General features: G+C 44.5%; 2 protein-coding genes across 5 annotated transcripts in view; both read left to right on the forward strand.

Moving 5' to 3' along the window:
• Nucleotides 1–607: 607 nt before the first annotated feature.
• LOC122540000 (small ribosomal subunit protein eS10-like) lies at nt 608–1,193 on the forward strand. Its single transcript, XM_087977916.1, has one exon. The coding sequence runs from the start codon at nt 651–653 to the stop codon at nt 1,140–1,142; it is 492 nt and encodes a 163-aa protein (XP_087834042.1). The 5' UTR covers nt 608–650; the 3' UTR covers nt 1,143–1,193.
• Nucleotides 1,194–8,140: 6,947 nt separating this feature from the next.
• Nucleotides 8,141–18,022, forward strand: part of tmem98 (transmembrane protein 98) — a 60,078-nt gene continuing 50,196 nt past the window's right edge. The window contains exon 1 of one of the 4 annotated variants that reach the window (XM_043675271.2): nt 8,141–8,283. The gene's annotated coding sequence lies outside the window, so the exon portion shown is untranslated. Of the gene's footprint in view, nt 8,284–11,352; nt 11,410–11,712; nt 11,732–18,022 lie in introns of those variants that run through there. The other 3 variants (XM_087977918.1, XM_043675272.2, XM_087977917.1) reach the window with 3 other exon arrangements.

The following is an 18,022-nucleotide window of genomic DNA, read 5'->3' on the forward strand; positions in this document are numbered from 1 at the left end:
CTTTTCCTGTTAATATCTTGAAGACTTCAATCAGATCACCCCTCAACCATCTAAATTCTAGAGAAAACAGGTCTGATTAATATAATTCTTCTTCATTACTTAACCCCTGAAGTCCAGGTTTTATTCTTATGAACCTACACTGTACTCCTTCCAACGCCAATAGATCCTTCCAAAGATGGTGGCAGAGCTCATGCGTTCTTTCTCTTATTTTCTCTCTTGGTAATTCTTTTCTTCATATCTTCACTCCCAGCCTTAGCACGGACACAGCGTGGCATCCTCTGGGCCCGGCCTGGCCCCTGAAGGTCTCTTGGCGGCACATGGAAGTATCTCAGCCCAGCCTCCTAGTGTGGCAGTATCTTGGTGTGCAAGTGGGTCCTGCCAAGCATGTTCTGGAGACAGCGGGAGGAGATTGGGAGGCAGCAGCTTCAGCAGCAGTGATGGCATAGCAGCCAAATGTGGGTACAGTGAGTGCTGAGGGAAGTTCCCCAGTAACTGCAGTGGCACATCGAGAACAGGCAGCTGAGGTCTCCCAGAGAGCAAGCTAAGTGAAGGATTCATTAAGGACTGCGGAACTTTTAATCTTATTCCTTTATTTTTCTAGTTTATATTAAGAAGGACTTTTGGCTTCAGCCTCATTATTAGAGTTCAAGATGCTGATGCCCAAGAAGAATTGTATTGCTATCTATGAGCTCGTCTTCAAGGAGGGAGTAATGGTGACCAAGAAGGATGTGCATATGCCAAAACATCCAGAACTGGCAGACAAAAATGTCCCTAACTTGCACGTAATGAAAGCCATGCAGTCTTTGAAATCTCGTGGTTATGTAAAGGAGCAGTTTGCTTGGCGACACTTCTACTGGTATTTGACAAACGAGGGCATTCAGTACCTGCGTGACGATCTTCACCTTCCTCCTGAAATTGTTCCTGCTACTCTATGTCGCCAGACTCGTCCTGAGACTTCCAGGCCAAGGCCTAAAAGTCTGGGTGAGGACAGTCCAGCTCATCTTTGTGATGAAGCTGACAGAGACACTTACAGGCGGGCTGCTCCCCTCGGTGCAGACAAAAAGGCTGAAGCTGGTGCTTGTGCAACTACAGAATTCCAGTTTAGAGGTGGATTTGGCCGTGGTTGTGGACAACCCCAATAAATGTGTACAATTTGCTGTGTAAAATAAAGACAATTGAAAAACATAAAAAAATGACTTTAATGTTAACTTATTTTTCCACTTATTCTCTGAAAGTAATGTTTAACTTTTTTAACTTTCATAATCTCTTTTAGGAGCTCATAGGCTGCTTTGTGGATGTTTGCTGGTCTTTGCAGCTTTCCCATTCAGGAGGATATGTGCTTTTTTTTTGCACGTTTATAAGCCATTTCTGTTAGTTCTATGGTGTTCCATAGTTGCCCTTGGTTGTTTCTCTATAAAGTGGAGCTTTTCCCTCTCAGGGTTATAAACTGTTTTATATTGTGTTAAATAATCCTTTAAACATTGTTTTTCAGCTATTTTACCCATTAACAGACTTTCCAAGTTTACTATGGACAGTCTCTGTCTCATCTTGGTTAAAGTTGGCCTTATCAAAATCTAAAAATCTCACAGCTGGTTTGTGCTTTTCATTTTCAAACACTACATTGAACTCAATCATGTTATGATCACTGTTTGATAAATGTTCTTGCGCAATTAGGTAACTAATCAAATCTGGCTCATTATTAATTACTAAATCCAAAGTTGCTTTTCCCCACATTGTATCTAGGACACATTGCTGTAGGGAACTAAGCTGAACACAATCCAGAAATTCACTATCTTTCTGACAGGGGCTTGTCTGCCTCTCCCAATCTATGATGTGGAGGTGCTGATGATGAACTGGGACAGACAAGCTCAGAAGTCAGATGACACCAGGTTATGGCCCAATAGGTTTTTTTTTGAAATCACAAGCTTTTGGAGTGTTGCCCCTTCATCAGGCAAAGTCCCCCAATCTAAGGTAAAGTTAAAATCCCACATTTAATACTACACTGCGTTAGCTCCACACTTGCTGAAGTTCTGCATTTACATAATCTAGCACTTCAGGACTGCTACCAGAAACCCTGTACACAACACCTTTTATAATTTTAGATTCTTTTATTGTTCTTCAGTTTTCACCAATTAAATCTCCACTGAACACTTTCTGCTCATTATATCCTCATGTGCCACTGAAGTAATTTCATTTCTAACCAATAAGGCGGCTACTAGTCCTGTGACATTTTCCTTTAAACCGATAAACTTTATAACCTGGTACATTTAGTTCCCAATCCTGACCATTCTGCATACATGTCTGAGTAATGGTTACTTTATTATAATCTCCAATTTGAATCTGTGCTCTTCAGTTAATTTATTCTTACATTTGTAAATAGAACTCTTATTTGGGAAATAAGCTATAATCTGTTTCTCAGAACTAACGCTTTATTCACCTGCTTATTAGTTTTCTCTTTTGGTTTAATCATTACACTCCTTATCGTTTTGCCATTCCCTGCTATACCTGAAGTAGGAATCTTGACTATTCCTTTATCTTTATTTTGAAACTGTATTGACTTCCCCTGAACAATCCCCCTTCCTGCTCCCCCTCGATTTACTGGTTTAAAGTCCTTATGAATACCAGATGTCTTTCTGCCATAGATTGATTCAGGTGCAGCCCATCCCAACAGTTCAGTTCCATCCTATCCTAAAACCAATGTCAGTGCCCTATGAAATGAAAGTCCCCTTTCCCACATCACTCTTTAGCTATGCAATTACTTCCCTAATTTTCTTAATGTTTTTGCCAATTTGAATGTGGCTTGGGTAATAATCCAGAGATTATAACTCTTGAAGTCCTGTTCTCTAATTTTATTCCTAATTCCTGATAATCGCCAGACAGGCCTCTTGCCGTGTTGTCAGTTCCAACATGGACGACAATAAATGGATCCTCTTTCTCTCACTCCCATTTTCGGGATGTCCCTTACCTTGGCACTATGCAGGCAACACACCATGTAGGATTTTTGATCCTGCTCACAAAGGATACTCTCTGTATCCCCCTAATTATAGAATCCTCATATCAATCCCATTCTCCTTCTTGCTTCCCCCACTTGAATGGCTTCCTGTACCATGGTACAGTGGCCAGTTTTCCCATCCTCCCTCCAGTTCTTTTCCTCTCTCACATAGGGAGCAAGTATCTGATACCTATTGGACAAGCTCAAGAGCTGAGGCTCCTCCAATGAAAAAGTCAGGAACCTTCTATGTAACCTCAGAGAGCAATTAAAGAAATAACCGCATTGCTGTGGCTTTGAAGTCACATGTAGGCCAGGCCAAGTTAAGACAGTAGATTTCTTTTCTATAAGATGTTAATGAAGCAGATGAATTGACTAATAAATACAAAATACTCCAGATTCTGGAAATTTGAGTTAAAGTGCTGTAAAAACTCAGCAGACCTGGCACTGTTTTTGGAGAAAGAAACTGAATTAATGTTTTGAGTTCAGTATGATTACTTCAGAATGAGCAATAGTCAGATGGTCACCATTACTGAAATGAGCTTTGAATTCCAGATTTATTCACTGAAATTAAGTTCCATTTGGTTGGATCTGAACCTGTGCCTTTTAAATGCAAGCATGGTTATAAATGACTAGTCTAGCTATACTCTCAATTTGCTCATTAACTCTGAGTACTGTAACCATTAAAAACAGAAAAATAACAAATTTTCTCAACAGTTTTTTAAAAAGGGTTAAACTTATTAGCCATCAGCCAAAATGTATTCACCACTGAATCCACTCACAGGCTCGTGCAGGTATATGTACACACATACAATACAATGCAGCACAGGAACAGGCTCTTCAACCCACTGAGCCTGCACTGATTCCTAATTCTAATTTAGACTTGCTACTTATTCTCCATACATGGTTTCTATCCCTCTGTTTACCTCCCGTACATGTCTCTGTTAAGATACGTCTTAAACGTTGTTAACGTGCCTGCTTCCACCACCTCCACTGGCTTCCACGACCCTCTGCGTGAAAAAGTTGCCCCGCACTTTTTCCCTAAACTTTCCCTCTCTCACCTCGAACCTGTGCCCTCTTGTAGTTGGCCTTTCTATCCTGGAAAAAAGCTTCTGAGTACCCACCCTATCGATGCCTCTCATGATTTTGTCGACCTCTATCAGGTCACCCCTCAGCCCCTGTCTTTCCAGTGAAGAGTTTATCTAATCTCTCCTCATAACTAAAACCCTCCAAATCAGGCAACATCCGAGTAAACCTTGTGTGCATCCTTTCCAAAGCATCCTTGTCATTCTGGTAGTGTGGCAACCAGAACTGCACACAATATTCCAAATATGGCTGAATAAACATCTTCTAAATTTGGATAACCCTCATTGTGGGGAAAAAGACAGTGGCTGTTCACCCTATCCATGCCCCTCATGTTTTTATAAACTTCTATAAAAAAGGTGACTTAATCCAGTCATATAAAATAATCCAAGGGTTAGATAGGGTGGACAGTGAGAGCCTTTTTCCTCGGATGGTGAAGGCTAACACGAGGGATATAGCTTTAAATTGAAGGGTGATAGATTTAGGACAGATATCAGGGGTTGTTTCTTTACTCAGAGTAGTAGGGATGTGGAACGGCCTGCCTGCAACAGTACTAGACTCGCCAATGTTAAGGGCATTTAAATGGGCACTGGACATACATATGGATGATAATGGAACGGTATAGGTTAGATGGGCATCAGATTAATTTCACAGGTCGTTGTAACATTGAGGGCTGAAGGGCCTGTACTATGCTGTAATGGTCTATGATCTATATAAGGGCACCCCTCCGATGCTCCAAGGGAAAACAGCCCCAGCCTATTCAGCCTCTTCCTTCAGCTCATGAAGATAGCTCCGGCACCTTGTGTGGTTCCACAGGAATGAAAAAGTCATCTGACCTCTCAACACCTTTTTATATAAGATTAAAGCAGTTATTCTGCACAAGTCCATGGATCCATATTTTGAGAGCGTGACAATAGTCAAGAAAAGTTGTTCCCATTACTGTCAGGGTGGCGCACTGACCTCTACACTGCTGAAGCCAAACGCCAACTCGAGGACACCTCTTCCTACCGCCCCCTCGACCATGACCCCACCCCTCATCACCAAACCATCATCTCCCAGACCATACAGAACCTCATCACCTCAGGAGATCTCCCACCCACAGCTTCCAAACTCATAGTCCGGGAACCCCGCACTGCCCGGTCTACCTCCTTCCCAAGATCCACAAGCCTGACCACCCTGGCCGACCCATTGTCTCAGCATGCTCCTGCCCCACTGAACTCATCTCTACCTACCTCGACACTGTCCTATCTCCCCAGTCCAGGAACTCCCCACATACGCTTGAGACACCACCCACGCCCTCCACCTCCTCCAAGACTTCCGTTTCCTCGGCCCCTAATGCCTCATCTTCACCATGGTTATCCAATCCCTCTACACCTCCATCCGCCATGACCAGGGCCTCCAAGCCCTCTGTTTTTTCCTCTCCCGACGTCCCCAACAGTACTCTTCCACCGACACACTCATTCGTTTGACCGAACTGGTCCTCCCCCTTAACAATTTCTCCTTCGAATCCTCCCACTTCCTCCAGACTAAAGGGGTAGCCATGGGCACCCGTATGGGCTCCAGCTATGCCTGTCTCTTTGTCGGCTACATAGAACAGTCCATCTTCCATAATTACACCAGCACCACTCCCCACCTCTTCCTCCACTACATTAATGACTGCATTGGCACCACCTCATGCTCCCGCGAGGAGGTTGAGCAATTCATCAACTTCACCAACACATTCCTCCCTGACCTTAAGTTTACCTGGACCATCTCTGACACCTCCCTCCCCTTCCTGGACCTCTCCATCTCCATTAATGACGACCGACTTGACACTGACATTTTTTACAAACCTATCGACTCCACAGCTACCTGGATTACACCTCTTTCCATCCTACCTCTTGCAAAAATGCCATCCCATATTCCCAATTCCTCAGCCTCCGCCGTATCTGCTCCCAGGAGGACCAGTTCCATCACAGAACACACCAGATGGCCTCCTTCTTTAGAGACCACAATTTCCCTTCCCACGTGGTTAAAGATGCCCTCCAATGCATCTCGTCCACATCCCGCACCTCCGCCCTCAGACCCCACCCCTCCAACTGTAACAAGGACAGAACTCCCCTGGTGCTCACCTTCCACCATACCAACCTTCGCATAAACCAAATCATCCGCCGACATTTCCGCCACCTCCAAAAATACCCCACCTCCAAAAATACCCCAAATATTTCCCTCCCCACCCCTTTCCGCCATCCGTAAAGACCGTTCCCTCCGTGTCTACCTGGTCAGGTCCTCGCCCCCCTACAACCCACCCTCCCATCCTGGCACCTTCCCCTGCCACCGCAGGAACTGTAAAACCTGTGCTCACACCTCCTCCCTCACCTCCATCCAAGGCCCTATAGGAGCCTTCCACATCCATCAAAGTTTTACCTGCACATCCACCAATATCATTTATTGCATCCATTGCTCCCGATGTGGTCTCCTCTACATTGGGGAGACTGGACGCCTCCTAGCAGAGCGCTTTAGGGAACATCTCCGGGATGCCCGCACAATCAACCACACCGCCCTGTGGCCCAACATTTCAACTCCCCCTCCCACTCTGCCGAGGACATGGAGGTCCTGGGCCTCCTTCACCGCCGCTCCCTCACCACCAGGCGCCTGGAGGAAGAACGCCTCATCTTCCGCCTCGGAACACTTCAACCCCAGGGCATCAATGTGGACTTCAACAGTTTCCTCATTTCCCCTTCCCCCACCTCACCCTAGTTCCAAACTTCCAGCTCAGCACTCCCCCCATGACTTGTCCTACCTGCCTATCTTCTTTTCCACCTATCCACTCCACCCTCCTCCCTGACCTATCACCTTCATCCTCTCCCCCACTCACCTATTGTACTCCATGCTACTTTCTCCCCACCCCCACCCTCTTCTAGCTTATCTCGCCACGCTTCAGGCTCTCTGCCTTTATTCCTGATGAAGGGCTTTTGCCCGAAACGTCGATTTTGCTGCCTGAACTGCTGTGCTCTTCCAGCACCACTAATCCAAAATCTGGTTTCCAGCATCTGCAGTCATTGTTTTTACCAGGGTGGTACTATATCCATGTTGCACAGATTGGAGTTTTTGGCCAAGAGGTACAGAGAAGAGGTGAGAGAGAAATTTTATGCATTGAGTTGTAATGAACCTTCTGCCTGAAAGGCCAGTGGAAGCAGAGGTCACCAACGATTTCAAAAACGGTTGGATGAGCATTTCAGGAAAATTAACATGCTGGGGCTTTGGGGAAAAAGTAAAGCAACAGGACTGGCTGTTTTGTTCTACAAGTGGGTGGCTCAGTGGTTAGCACTGCTGGCTCATAGCGCCAGATTTGATTCCATCCTCAGTGACTGACTGTGTGGCGTTTTCATGTTCTATGTTTCCTCCCTCAGTCCAAAGATGTGCAGGCTAGCTGGAATAGCCATGCTAAATTGCCCTTGGTGTTCAGGGAGGTGCAGGCTAGGTGGATTAAGCTTGGCAAATGTGGGGTTTAAGGGATTGGGGGCTGTGTTTGGGTGGGATGCTCTTTGAAGAGTTGGTGTAGAATTGATGGCACTAGTTTGGCACTGTAGGAATTCTATAATTCCAAACAGCCTGTATATGCTCGATGGGCAAAGAGGCCATTTTCCATGTAACTCTACCCCGCCCTTTTCCTCAATCTAAGCATTTATCAAACAACTATTGCTATCTCTGATTAGTAAAAGCAACAGCTTCCTTCTGCCCGCACAGTACTACTCTCCCGCCCATACACCACTGACCCCTCTCCTCTGATCACGTACCAACACCAGCTTCAGGCTGTAGCTTTGTGTTAAAAACAATCGCACAACTCAGGACTTTTGGCTGAGTGTGTGCAGGGGTTAATAAGGAACATTCCCGCAGCTTCATGCACAGTGCTCAGTGAAAGGTTACAGAGAGCAGTAAATGCTTCTGTGTTGCATGGAAATGTTTGCTCGGTAGAAGTTATGTCTGTAGCTTTGAGGGTGGGAGGAGGGGAGATGTGTTTGAATTTCGTGGAGTTGCTCAGTACAGTAGGGGGAGGAGACATCTTTTGCTGCATTGTGCACTGATCCTATTAAAGGCATTAGCAACATTCCAGGGTACCTCATTCTTATTTTCTGCCGATGGTTTTGTTACCTTCGCCAGCTTTGTTAAAAAAAACTCTAACAGCCGTCCCCTGTCTGCCATGCAGCGTGCTCCGGACTAACTGCAGTGTAAGTACCTGTTCTGAAATCTGTGTGTGAGGAAGCTTGCCACCTTTCTGAGTAAGGGGCGGCCCCTTACTGCCTTGCGAGCCATTATCTGACTTTGCTGTGTGCAGTCAGTTATACAGGAATTCCTGGGTGCTGACGACCCGCCAGTACCGTCACTCTGAGCTTTGGCTGGACTCAGTTACATTCTGGCAAATACTGACAGGCCTTTGCGAAATTGTTCGTTCACTGGTCAGGGACCCAAAGACTGGAATGTAGTGTCTGATGTGAAAGTCTTTCAGCCACAGAGTGGGAGTGTGAACAGCCAAACCCTCCACCTTCATATTAAGCTATGCTGTGTACTCGATGCACACAGACATTTCTGAAGGGTTTTGGGCAGGCTGTTCTGAAGACTTTTCTGTGCTGGCAAATCTCTGCAGATTTACTGCATCTCAAGTTAAACCAGAAAAACTCCCTCAGTTTTAATGTCATGGCTTGATTGAATTCTACCCATTTCCGTGTGTGATTTAAATTGCTTTCAGATCAGTTCACATTTAACATTAAATCATTTCCAGCAGAACTTTTTTCTTTGTACTTTTTCCTTTTGGGGGAAAAGCTGGCCAAGTCATTTGACAGAATGTCTCATTGCCAGAACTTTCCAACAGGCACCAAAATGTTGTTTGGCTGTTGGCAAGAAGGACATTATCGGGGAGATCCTTCATGTACGCCTGGTCTCTCTGCGCCACTGCACACTGACCTCCAAGTGGCTGCGGGGGCGCGGGTAGAAACTGTCAAACATCGCCTACTGGAATGTGACTTTACAAAGGAAGTCTGGAGAAAGATACAGTGGTTTTTGTCAAGGATCATCCCGAGTAGCTCCGTAACACAGGACTCTGTGCTCTATGGTCTGTTCTTAGGACGCACATGGAGACAAATAGCAACTGTCTGGAGGACCATTGACTCGGTGAAAGATGCTCTTTTATCTGCCTGAAACTTGTTGGTCTTCCACAGCAAGATGTGGAGGTGCCGGTGTTGGACTGAGGTGGACAGAGTTAAAAATCACACAACACCAATTTATCATCCAACTGATTTATTTGGAAGTACAAGCTTTCGTAGCACTGCTCCTTCAGCAGGTAACTACCTGAGGAAGGAGCAGTGCTCCGAAAGCTTGCACTTCCAAATAAACCTGTTGGATGATAACCTGGTGTTGTGTGATTCCAGACCAAGGAATGACCTCGACCCAAGTGTTGCAGTCTGGCATATTCTAAGGTCCAGGACTAGGTGCTGAGGAACACACTAAAGCTTGGGGTAGCTGCCACAAAGGTGCAGTGGGGAAAGATCACTGTCTCAGCTCTTTCTGCCAATGTATAATGGGGGTCTGTTCAGTTATTGGACTCTCCTGGTGCCTTAAATATATGTATATAGTATTTTGCATAAGTAAAAACAGCCTTTGGATTTGTTGGAAATGCTGGGAAAATCAAACTTCAATGTTTGTTTCTTCATCATTTGCTAAGACTGTACAGAACTGAACTGCTCTAGTGACAGTATACGTATATTCAGATTTTCTATGAATAAAGTATAGTTTTGAAATATAAAAGGGAAATTGTGATTAATGGTTAATCCTATGGAGATTCAAATCCTACCATGGGTTCAACTTCCAGCAACACTCTGCAACTAAAACAAAAACAGAATTTGCTGGAAACGTTCAGCTGGTCTGGCAGCATCTGTGAAGAGAAATCAAAGTTAAATTTTGGGTCTGGTGACGCTACCTCAGAACCTTTCTCTGCAATTGAAACAAATCTCAGTGATAATGACCATGTAACAATCATTGATTGCTGTTATAGAGTCATAGAGATGTACAGCACGGCAACAGACCCTTCAATCCAACTCCTCCATTCTGTCCAGATACCCCAACCCAATGTACTCCCACCTGCCATCACTCAGCCCATATCACTCCAAACCCTTCCTATTCATAAACCCATACCTTTTAAATGTTGCAATTGTGCTAGCCTCCACCACTTCCTCTGGCAGCTCATTCCATACACGCACCACACTCTGCATGACAAAGTTGCCCTTTAGGTCTCTTTTATATCTTTCCCCTCACCCTAAACCAATACCCTCTTGTTTTGGACTCTCTCACCTCAGGGAAATAACCTTGTCTATTTACCCTATTCATGCACCTCATGATTTTTTTAACCCCTATAAGGTCACCCCTCAGCCTCCAACGCTCCAGGGAAAACAGCCCTAGCCTATTCAACCTCTCCCCATAGCTCAAACCCTCCAACCCTGGCAACATCCTTGTAAATCTTTTCTGAACTCTTTCAAGTTTCACAACATCCTTCTGATAGGAAGGAGACCAGAATTGCATTAAAAAGTATATCTGGTTCACTGTGGGATAGATGCCTGCTGTCCTTACCTGATCTGGCCACTTGTGCCTCCTGACTCCAAAAATATAGTTACTCGTAGCTGGTTGCAAAGGTAATTTGGATGGGCAACAAATGCAGCCCTTGCCAGTGATGTTCATATCCCATGGTTGAAAAGGAGAAAACATATTCTCCTCCCTAAAGGGCCCAATGGCCTATTCCTGTTATCTATGTTTCATATGGTTAATGCATTATATGCATTATGACAGAGGTCTGCAACAGGGAGCCGTGGATTGGGGAAAGGGTTGTAATGTTTTGAGGATGGTGGGGTCGCTATCATTCTCTACCTGACCCAATGACTACGTTCCTGTGTGAATCATTAGTTTAGAGTATAAATTCATTCTCACTTATGTTGTTCCCTGAACAAAACAAAATCTCCTGAAGCATTTTACAGAGAGAAACTGGGTAGCAACTAAGGGGAAAACTCTTTGCTGCTGCAAATAATCGTGCTCAACACCAATAAATAAACTTCCTGGTCTTCTTTTAAATGACCGATCAAAGGTTCTGAAAGCAGAGTGATATTATTGAAATACTCGCCCCAAGCAGTCAGTGCTGGGAGCTGTCACCGTCTGTGTACTGTTGTATTTCTTAGTTAGTGATTGGGTCAAATGTCAAACCAAGCCTGTGCTGTTTGCTTTCCAAATGATTGGAGCCTGTGCGGAAGTCATAGTTCAGGTCGAAGACCGGGGGGAGAATTACAAATGTTGAGAAGTGCCGTTCAAGTAAGGTAATACAGTGAAGTAAACAGAGGATTTAATCGCCAAAGCCTGTGACTCTGACATGCATTATTCCCTCAGATGAGACCTGGTGTGTGTGTGTGTTGTTTTTCTGTGAAGTGCAACAAGCCAGTTGGAAGAAGTTCACTGTATATGACTTGGAATTCATGCTAGTGGGTATTTCCTAAATGATTGTAAAACGATATCAGCACCAATGGAGATGAGAGAAGCGGGGCAAGTGATACTTTCTCAGCTTGAAGTAATTTAGGGGCCAGAGAGAAAACCCTACGCTGACCAAGAGATGGCTATCAAGTTCTGATCGTACTTGAAGCAGTAAGTAATGGTCGACAGAGAACTCAGTTTGGTTGGTTGATCTGTGTGGCTGATTTGTCACGGAATTAGTTGTTAACTATTAGCTGAGAAAATGAACTGCCTGAATTATGCCTCAACCACGAGGTGAAATTCCTGGGTTTGGTTCATAACCTGAGTTGAATTCTTTGATCTCAGTAGTAGAACCAGAGGGAACTTTAGTTGACATTTCTGGTCCTTGTGCAGTACTCTCTGGTTGATATTGGATATATATGATGGTGTTGGGCCAGTTTTTGATTCGATCTGATTTGATTTATTTGTTTAGCTTGTAATACAGGCAGGTCAAACCACAGTGTATTAGGGTGATAGAACAGAGCGAAGAATTCAATGTTATGGCTGCAGAGAAGGTACAAAGAGGGAGGTCAACATTAAATTTAAAATTTGAAAGCTCCATTCAGAAGCCTAACAACAGCAGGGCCGAAGCTGTTCTTGAATCTATTGTTTCATGTTTTTAAGCTTTTGTGTCCTCTGCTCAATGGAAGAGGTTGGAAGAGATTTTAACCAGGTTGGAAGGGGTCTTTGATTACATTGGCTGCCTTTCTGAAACAGTGAGAAGTGTAGATGGAGTCAATGAATGGAAGATTGGCTTGTCTGATAAACTGGGCAGTGTTCACAACTCTCTATAGTTTCTTATGGTCCTGGGCAAAGCAGTTACCATACCAAACCATGATGCATCCAGATAGGATGCTTTCTATGGTGCTTCTACAAAAGTTGGCGAGGGTCCTATGGGCATGTCAAATTTCCTCAGCCTCCTGAAGAAATAGAGGTGTTATTATGCTTTCTTGACTGCTGCGTCAACAGGTTTAGACCAGATTGTTGGTGATCCTTACTCCTAGGAATTTGACACTCTCGACCATAAAGTCAGCTTCAGTTGTGAAGCTATCCATGGTTGACTAACCCTGCCAGACTGTGGTGAAGTGTACATGAAGAGTGAATGTGCGGGTGTTCTGCCTGAGAGTTGCAGAGAATAGAATGTGAAAGATCAGGAAGGAACAGAAGGAGAATTACATTTCTATAACATTTTATCAAGCCAACAGACACATCAAAGTGTTTTACTGCCAATTAAGTCCTTCTTGAAATGTAGTCACAAGGGTAATGTAGGAATGGCAGCAGCCAATTTGTATACAGCAAACTCCCACAAGCAGAAATGAGCGGTCATAATAACCAGATCATCTGTATTTTATGATGTTGGTTGATGGTGGATTATTAGCCAGGACAGGAAAGATCATTTCCCTGCCAAATAGTGGCTCAACATGTTTTTATTCACCCCAGCAGACTAAGGTGAACTAGTGAAGGAGTGGCATGATTGTTCAGTGGGGAGCACTGCTGCCTCACAGCGCCTGGGACCCAGGTTCAATTCCAGCCTTGGGCAACTGTCTGTGTGGGATTTGCATATTCTCCCTGTGGTAAAAACGAGGACTGCTGATGCTGGAAACCCGAGTCTGCATTAGAGATGTGCTGGAAAAGCACAGCAGGTCAGGCAGCATCCAAGGAGCAGGAAAATCGACATTTTGGGCAAAAGCCTTTCATCACGTCTCCCTGTGTCTGCATGAGTTGCTTCTGGGTGCTCCAGTTTCCTCCCACAGCAAATGTGTGTGGGTTAGATGGATTGGCCGTACTAAATTTCCCATGGTGTCCAGGGATGTGCAGGCTAGGTGGAAATCCTATGTAGCTTGTCCTGTTTGAAATACAGAAAGCCAATATTGGCTGGACCTCCATATAATATAGCAAGCCACTATGATTGTTCACATAAATCACTGGAGAAACTCAGCAGGTTTAGCAGCAACTGTGGACAGAGAAATAGAATTAATGTTTCATGTTCAAAATGATTCTTCTTCAGAACTTCTCAGTTCTCGCAAGCTCAGAGAAACAGACTGATCTTGGTGCTTGTCCACTGTTCAGTGAAGGCAGCAGGACAGGTTAATAGGGTAGTTAAAAAGGCATATAGCACTCTTGCTTTTATTGGCCGTGGCATAGATTATAAGAGCAGGGTGCATCCTGCGCTTTGGATGCTGCCTGACCTGCACCACACTAACCTTGAGTCTGATCTCCAGCATCTGCAGTCCTCACTTTCGCCTATACAGCAGGGATGTTGTGTTGGAGCTGTAGGAAACTTTGGTTAGGCCACAGCTGGAGTATTGTGTGCAACTCTGGTCACTGCACTATAGGAAGGATATCATTGCACTGGAGGAGGTGAAGAGGAGATTACCAGGATGCTGCCTAGTAGCTATGATGAGAGGCTGGATGCGTTCAGGTTGTTTTCTTTAAAGCAGCTAAGAGTGAGGAGGGACTTAATTGAAGTGTATCAAACTATGAGGGGTACAGATAGGTTAGATAGAAAGCAATTGTTCCACTTAATTGAAGAGTCAGTTACAATGGGGAGGGTGGGGGGAAATAGGACCCTTGTGGTGCAGTGATATTGTGCTGGGGACAGGAGGCTTGGGTTCAAGTCATACATGCTCCAGTGGTATGTTATAACATTGCTGAACTGGTTGATTACAAAATAATAAAGGGGGCATAATTTTAAGAGGAAAGGTGGGAGGTTTAGAGAAGAGTTAGGGGGAAAAAACGTTTCACCCAGAGGGAGTCTGAAATGACCTGCCTGGGACAGTAATTGAGGCAGGAAACCTCACAATCTGTGTACAATTTTTGGATGAATACCTGAAATAATCAAAGTTATAGGCCAAATGCTAAAAGGTGGGACGAGTGTAGATTTAAGGTAGTTGAGTTAGTGCAGACTTGATGAGCCAAAAGTCGTCTTCTGTACGGATTAATTCTAGATTCCAAAGAATTGTCATCGCAGACTTGAAATGTTAATCTTGTTTCTGTCTTTACACTGCTGATAGACCTGCAGGACTTTCTGTTTTATTTCAGATTTCCATCATCTGCAGTGTTTCAGCTTGACTATAATTTTTAGCTTGTTAATTAAATCATCCTTTAACTGTTTAAACTTAGAATTGAAACTAAGTTTTCAGTCTTTGCTGCATCCCTTCAAGACTGATACATCTTTTCTGAAGTTTAGAGCCCAAAACTAAAGATTTAACCAAGACCAGCACTTTGTGATCAATCTCTTTTAAAATAAATCCTAACATCCTTTTAGCTTTTTTGATTATTTGTTTGTAGCAGTGCACTAGTTTTAGTGAATTTTGTATCGCTAATCCTAAATCCTTTTGATTCTCCACAATTCCTCCTATCTCGAAATTAAGGAATATTTAGATTTTTGAATCTGAAACCCGAATTGGAGGACCTTGTGTTTACCAATCTGAAATCTACAATTCTCTTGAGTGGCAAAGTTTGACATACTAGACCATTGCATTCTGGGGGATTGCCTTTATATTGGAGCTGCGACTATGAGAGGTTAAACTGGAGCCCTGTTTGCCCTCTCAGGTGGACAATAAAGTTCCTAAGGTGAGAAAGTTGAGAAAGTATTGACAAATGGAATCAGAGAAAACTTACACATGAAGAGCAAGAGCATAAAGTAATCAGGAAAAGATCAGGGACAACTAAATACCATAAAGGGAAGCTGTGTGTGGAGATGCAAGATGTGGAAATGGTTCTTAACGAATACTTTGAATCTTGTTTTAATATGATGGTTGTTTCAGTATGCTTTATGCTAACACTGCTGATAGCATGCTTTATTGACTCACTGAATCATCTATTGTCTCTGTATTTGTCTATTTTGAAACACTCACAGGAGTGCCTTATTCGAGTCTTCACATTGCTCGTCGATGTTTTGGACTCTCTAGCATCACCACAGACCAAGGGCCGGATGGTACTGGTGTTATATGAGACTCGGGTGGTTTTTCGTCAGTGGGGGTCTCCGACCTGCCTTGGTGTTAGTGGATCGTGCCCCCTTTTTTTATTTTTATTTTTATATCATTTTTTTGGTGGGGGTTAGCCGATCCTTGTCTCGGTGCTATCACTTTCTTGGTTGTTTGCTCACTTGTCACTGAAGAGTTGTAATATTTCGAGTGTCAGTGACAATGTGAGTCTTGATGTCTTTTGGGCGAAGGTCTCAAATCTCTCGATGCCGAGGAATTTCATGAGGCAGTTATTCATGCCCAGCCACTTGCCTCGTGTGCCCATTATGAAGCCAACGTGCTTGGGATCCAAGCCTCCTGTGAATTCCATTATCTCAACATTCAGGTGTTTGTACTTGCCACGTTTTTCACGTCATGCCATTTCCGGTGCTTTACTGTCATTTTCGTACCACACTGTGACACCTACTACCGCGATCTTTTGCTCTTTCCTAAATATAAGATCGGGTTTCCATAGGGAGCCATCTTTTGCGAACAATCTGGGCTCCACGTACCATATCCAGCCGTACTTACTGACATGTTTTTGCAACTGGTCAGCGATCTTGTTATAGCGTTTTATGCGAGCGTTTTTTTACAAATGGGCAGCATCCTGAGATCTGTGAGATTGTCTCGATGCCGTCTCACGCCTTCAGCGCAGTTTGTTTTGATTTAGTCTTCCTCCAGATTGTGTAGCTCTTGTCGGGTATAGATTACACCACAGGAGCAAGCTGTTTATAAACCTAGAGGATTTTTGCTGCTTTACTGCTTTTAACCATGAGTTAGCGATCTTGTCGTCTCTAAAGTACTGGATGCATGCCCCTTGACATTCCAGTTTTTGCAACTTTTCGAATTCCCATTCCCTCCAGCCTGCATACCTGTTGGGTGGTTTCTGTTGTCCAGCGTCTGCCGCCTGGCGTGCTGGTGTATGATGTTGGTCATCGGGTCCATTTCCTCCTCGCCGCCATTACGGCTGCTGGGTAGGATATTTTAAATTTCTTTTAGGACCTTGAGGTCTCGCAGTCCCACAACGGTGTCTGTGTTGCACTCTCCTTTATACTGAAAGGAGGCCCGAATGACCACATCACTGGACATCTCAAGGGCCTCGCGTTTGCGAACATTCGCAGATGGAATCTGCACTTCCAGTTTTGGGACGCCGAGACCGCCGTTCCTGTTACTGGTATACAGGACGCCATCAGTGATATGAGGTGGGAGGTGTAGGAATTCTTTGGTGGCGTTACGGATTTTTTGGTCCAGTTTTGTGAGGGTAGTCTGAGATGCGTCTGCTAGGATCAAGTGGAAATACAGTGATCAAGTGGAAATACAGTCTGGGGATGACATGTGTTTTCAGAATTGCTATCCGTTGTCGTGGTTGGAGTGGTGCTGCCTGTATTCCTTTAACCCAGGACTTAAGCTTCTCCTCCCACTCCCCTTCTGCCACACCTGCCCACGGATCAATATGGGCACCCAGGTATTTCTCTGTGTCACCTGGGGGTATCTAGGCTATGGATCCATCTCACAGCTTTCAGTTTGCGAAGTGATTGTATAAGAAGATCTTCCTTTTAAATGTAAAGTGGAATCCCGTTGTCTTCGCGATGTTGATACTGAGACCTGTATGGTCACAGTATGCCTGGAGCAACTTCAGATTCCTTGCCATTCTGGTGTGGGAGTTGCTTAGAAGGGCAATGTCATCCTCAAAGGCCAAAGTTGAGCAGTTGACACTTCTGCCGCCAGGGGCATGGCGACCCCTGAGCTGGCCTTCTCCAGAGAGCATACCAACGGATCCAAAGCAATGTTATACAAGATTGGTGAGAGTGGGTTGCCTTGCTTTACGCCCCTCTCAATGTTTATTCGGGTGGTAAAGTTTCCGTTCCCTTCCACCACTCTGGAAGGTCTTTGATAGAGGCCTTTGATAAGACCTACAAAGGCTTTGGGGAGTTGTACTCTTTGCAAGGCAGTGATTAATAGTTTGTGCCCAACCGAGTCAATCACTTTCGCCAGATCGACAAAGACAACTCCGAGGTCCTTGTGGTTGTGTTTTGCTCCCTTAATGATGTTTTCGAGGATGACAATGTTTTCATTGAATCCAGGAGTGGCTGCTAGGAACCCCTTTTGCCTGGGGTTTATTTCGATTGTTTCACTAAAGCGTTTTGCCATTAATTTCGTGAGCAGTCGCAGCAGCATTGGACAGATAGTTATTGGTCGCCAGTTGTCAATGCTTTTCATATGGTATTTATCCTCGCAGTTAGGAATCAAGACCGTTTGACTCTTTTTTGGTGAATTGGGTATCGTGCTTGACTTTAGTCATAGGGAGAAGAGGCGGGGTAGACGAGTTTCCTCTTGTTCGTGGATTGCTCTTGTGTCCTGCAGTTTCAGGCTGTCTGGTCCAGCGGCACTGTTCTCATCAATCCCCTTGATGGCTGTTTCAACCTCTTCTACCTCTATGGGTTTCATCAAGGAC

Source organism: Chiloscyllium plagiosum, unplaced genomic scaffold, assembly GCF_037043375.1.
Source record: "Chiloscyllium plagiosum isolate Xiang-an unplaced genomic scaffold, Cpla_swu_hap1 HiC_scaffold_32, whole genome shotgun sequence".
Classification (NCBI taxonomy): Eukaryota; Metazoa; Chordata; class Chondrichthyes; order Orectolobiformes; family Hemiscylliidae; genus Chiloscyllium; species Chiloscyllium plagiosum.

What these genes read in the sequence shown, in the direction of transcription:
- LOC122540000 (XM_087977916.1), top strand. Translation starts at nt 651, where the DNA reads ATGCTGATGCCCAAGAAGAATTGTATTGCTATCTATGAGCTCGTCTTC.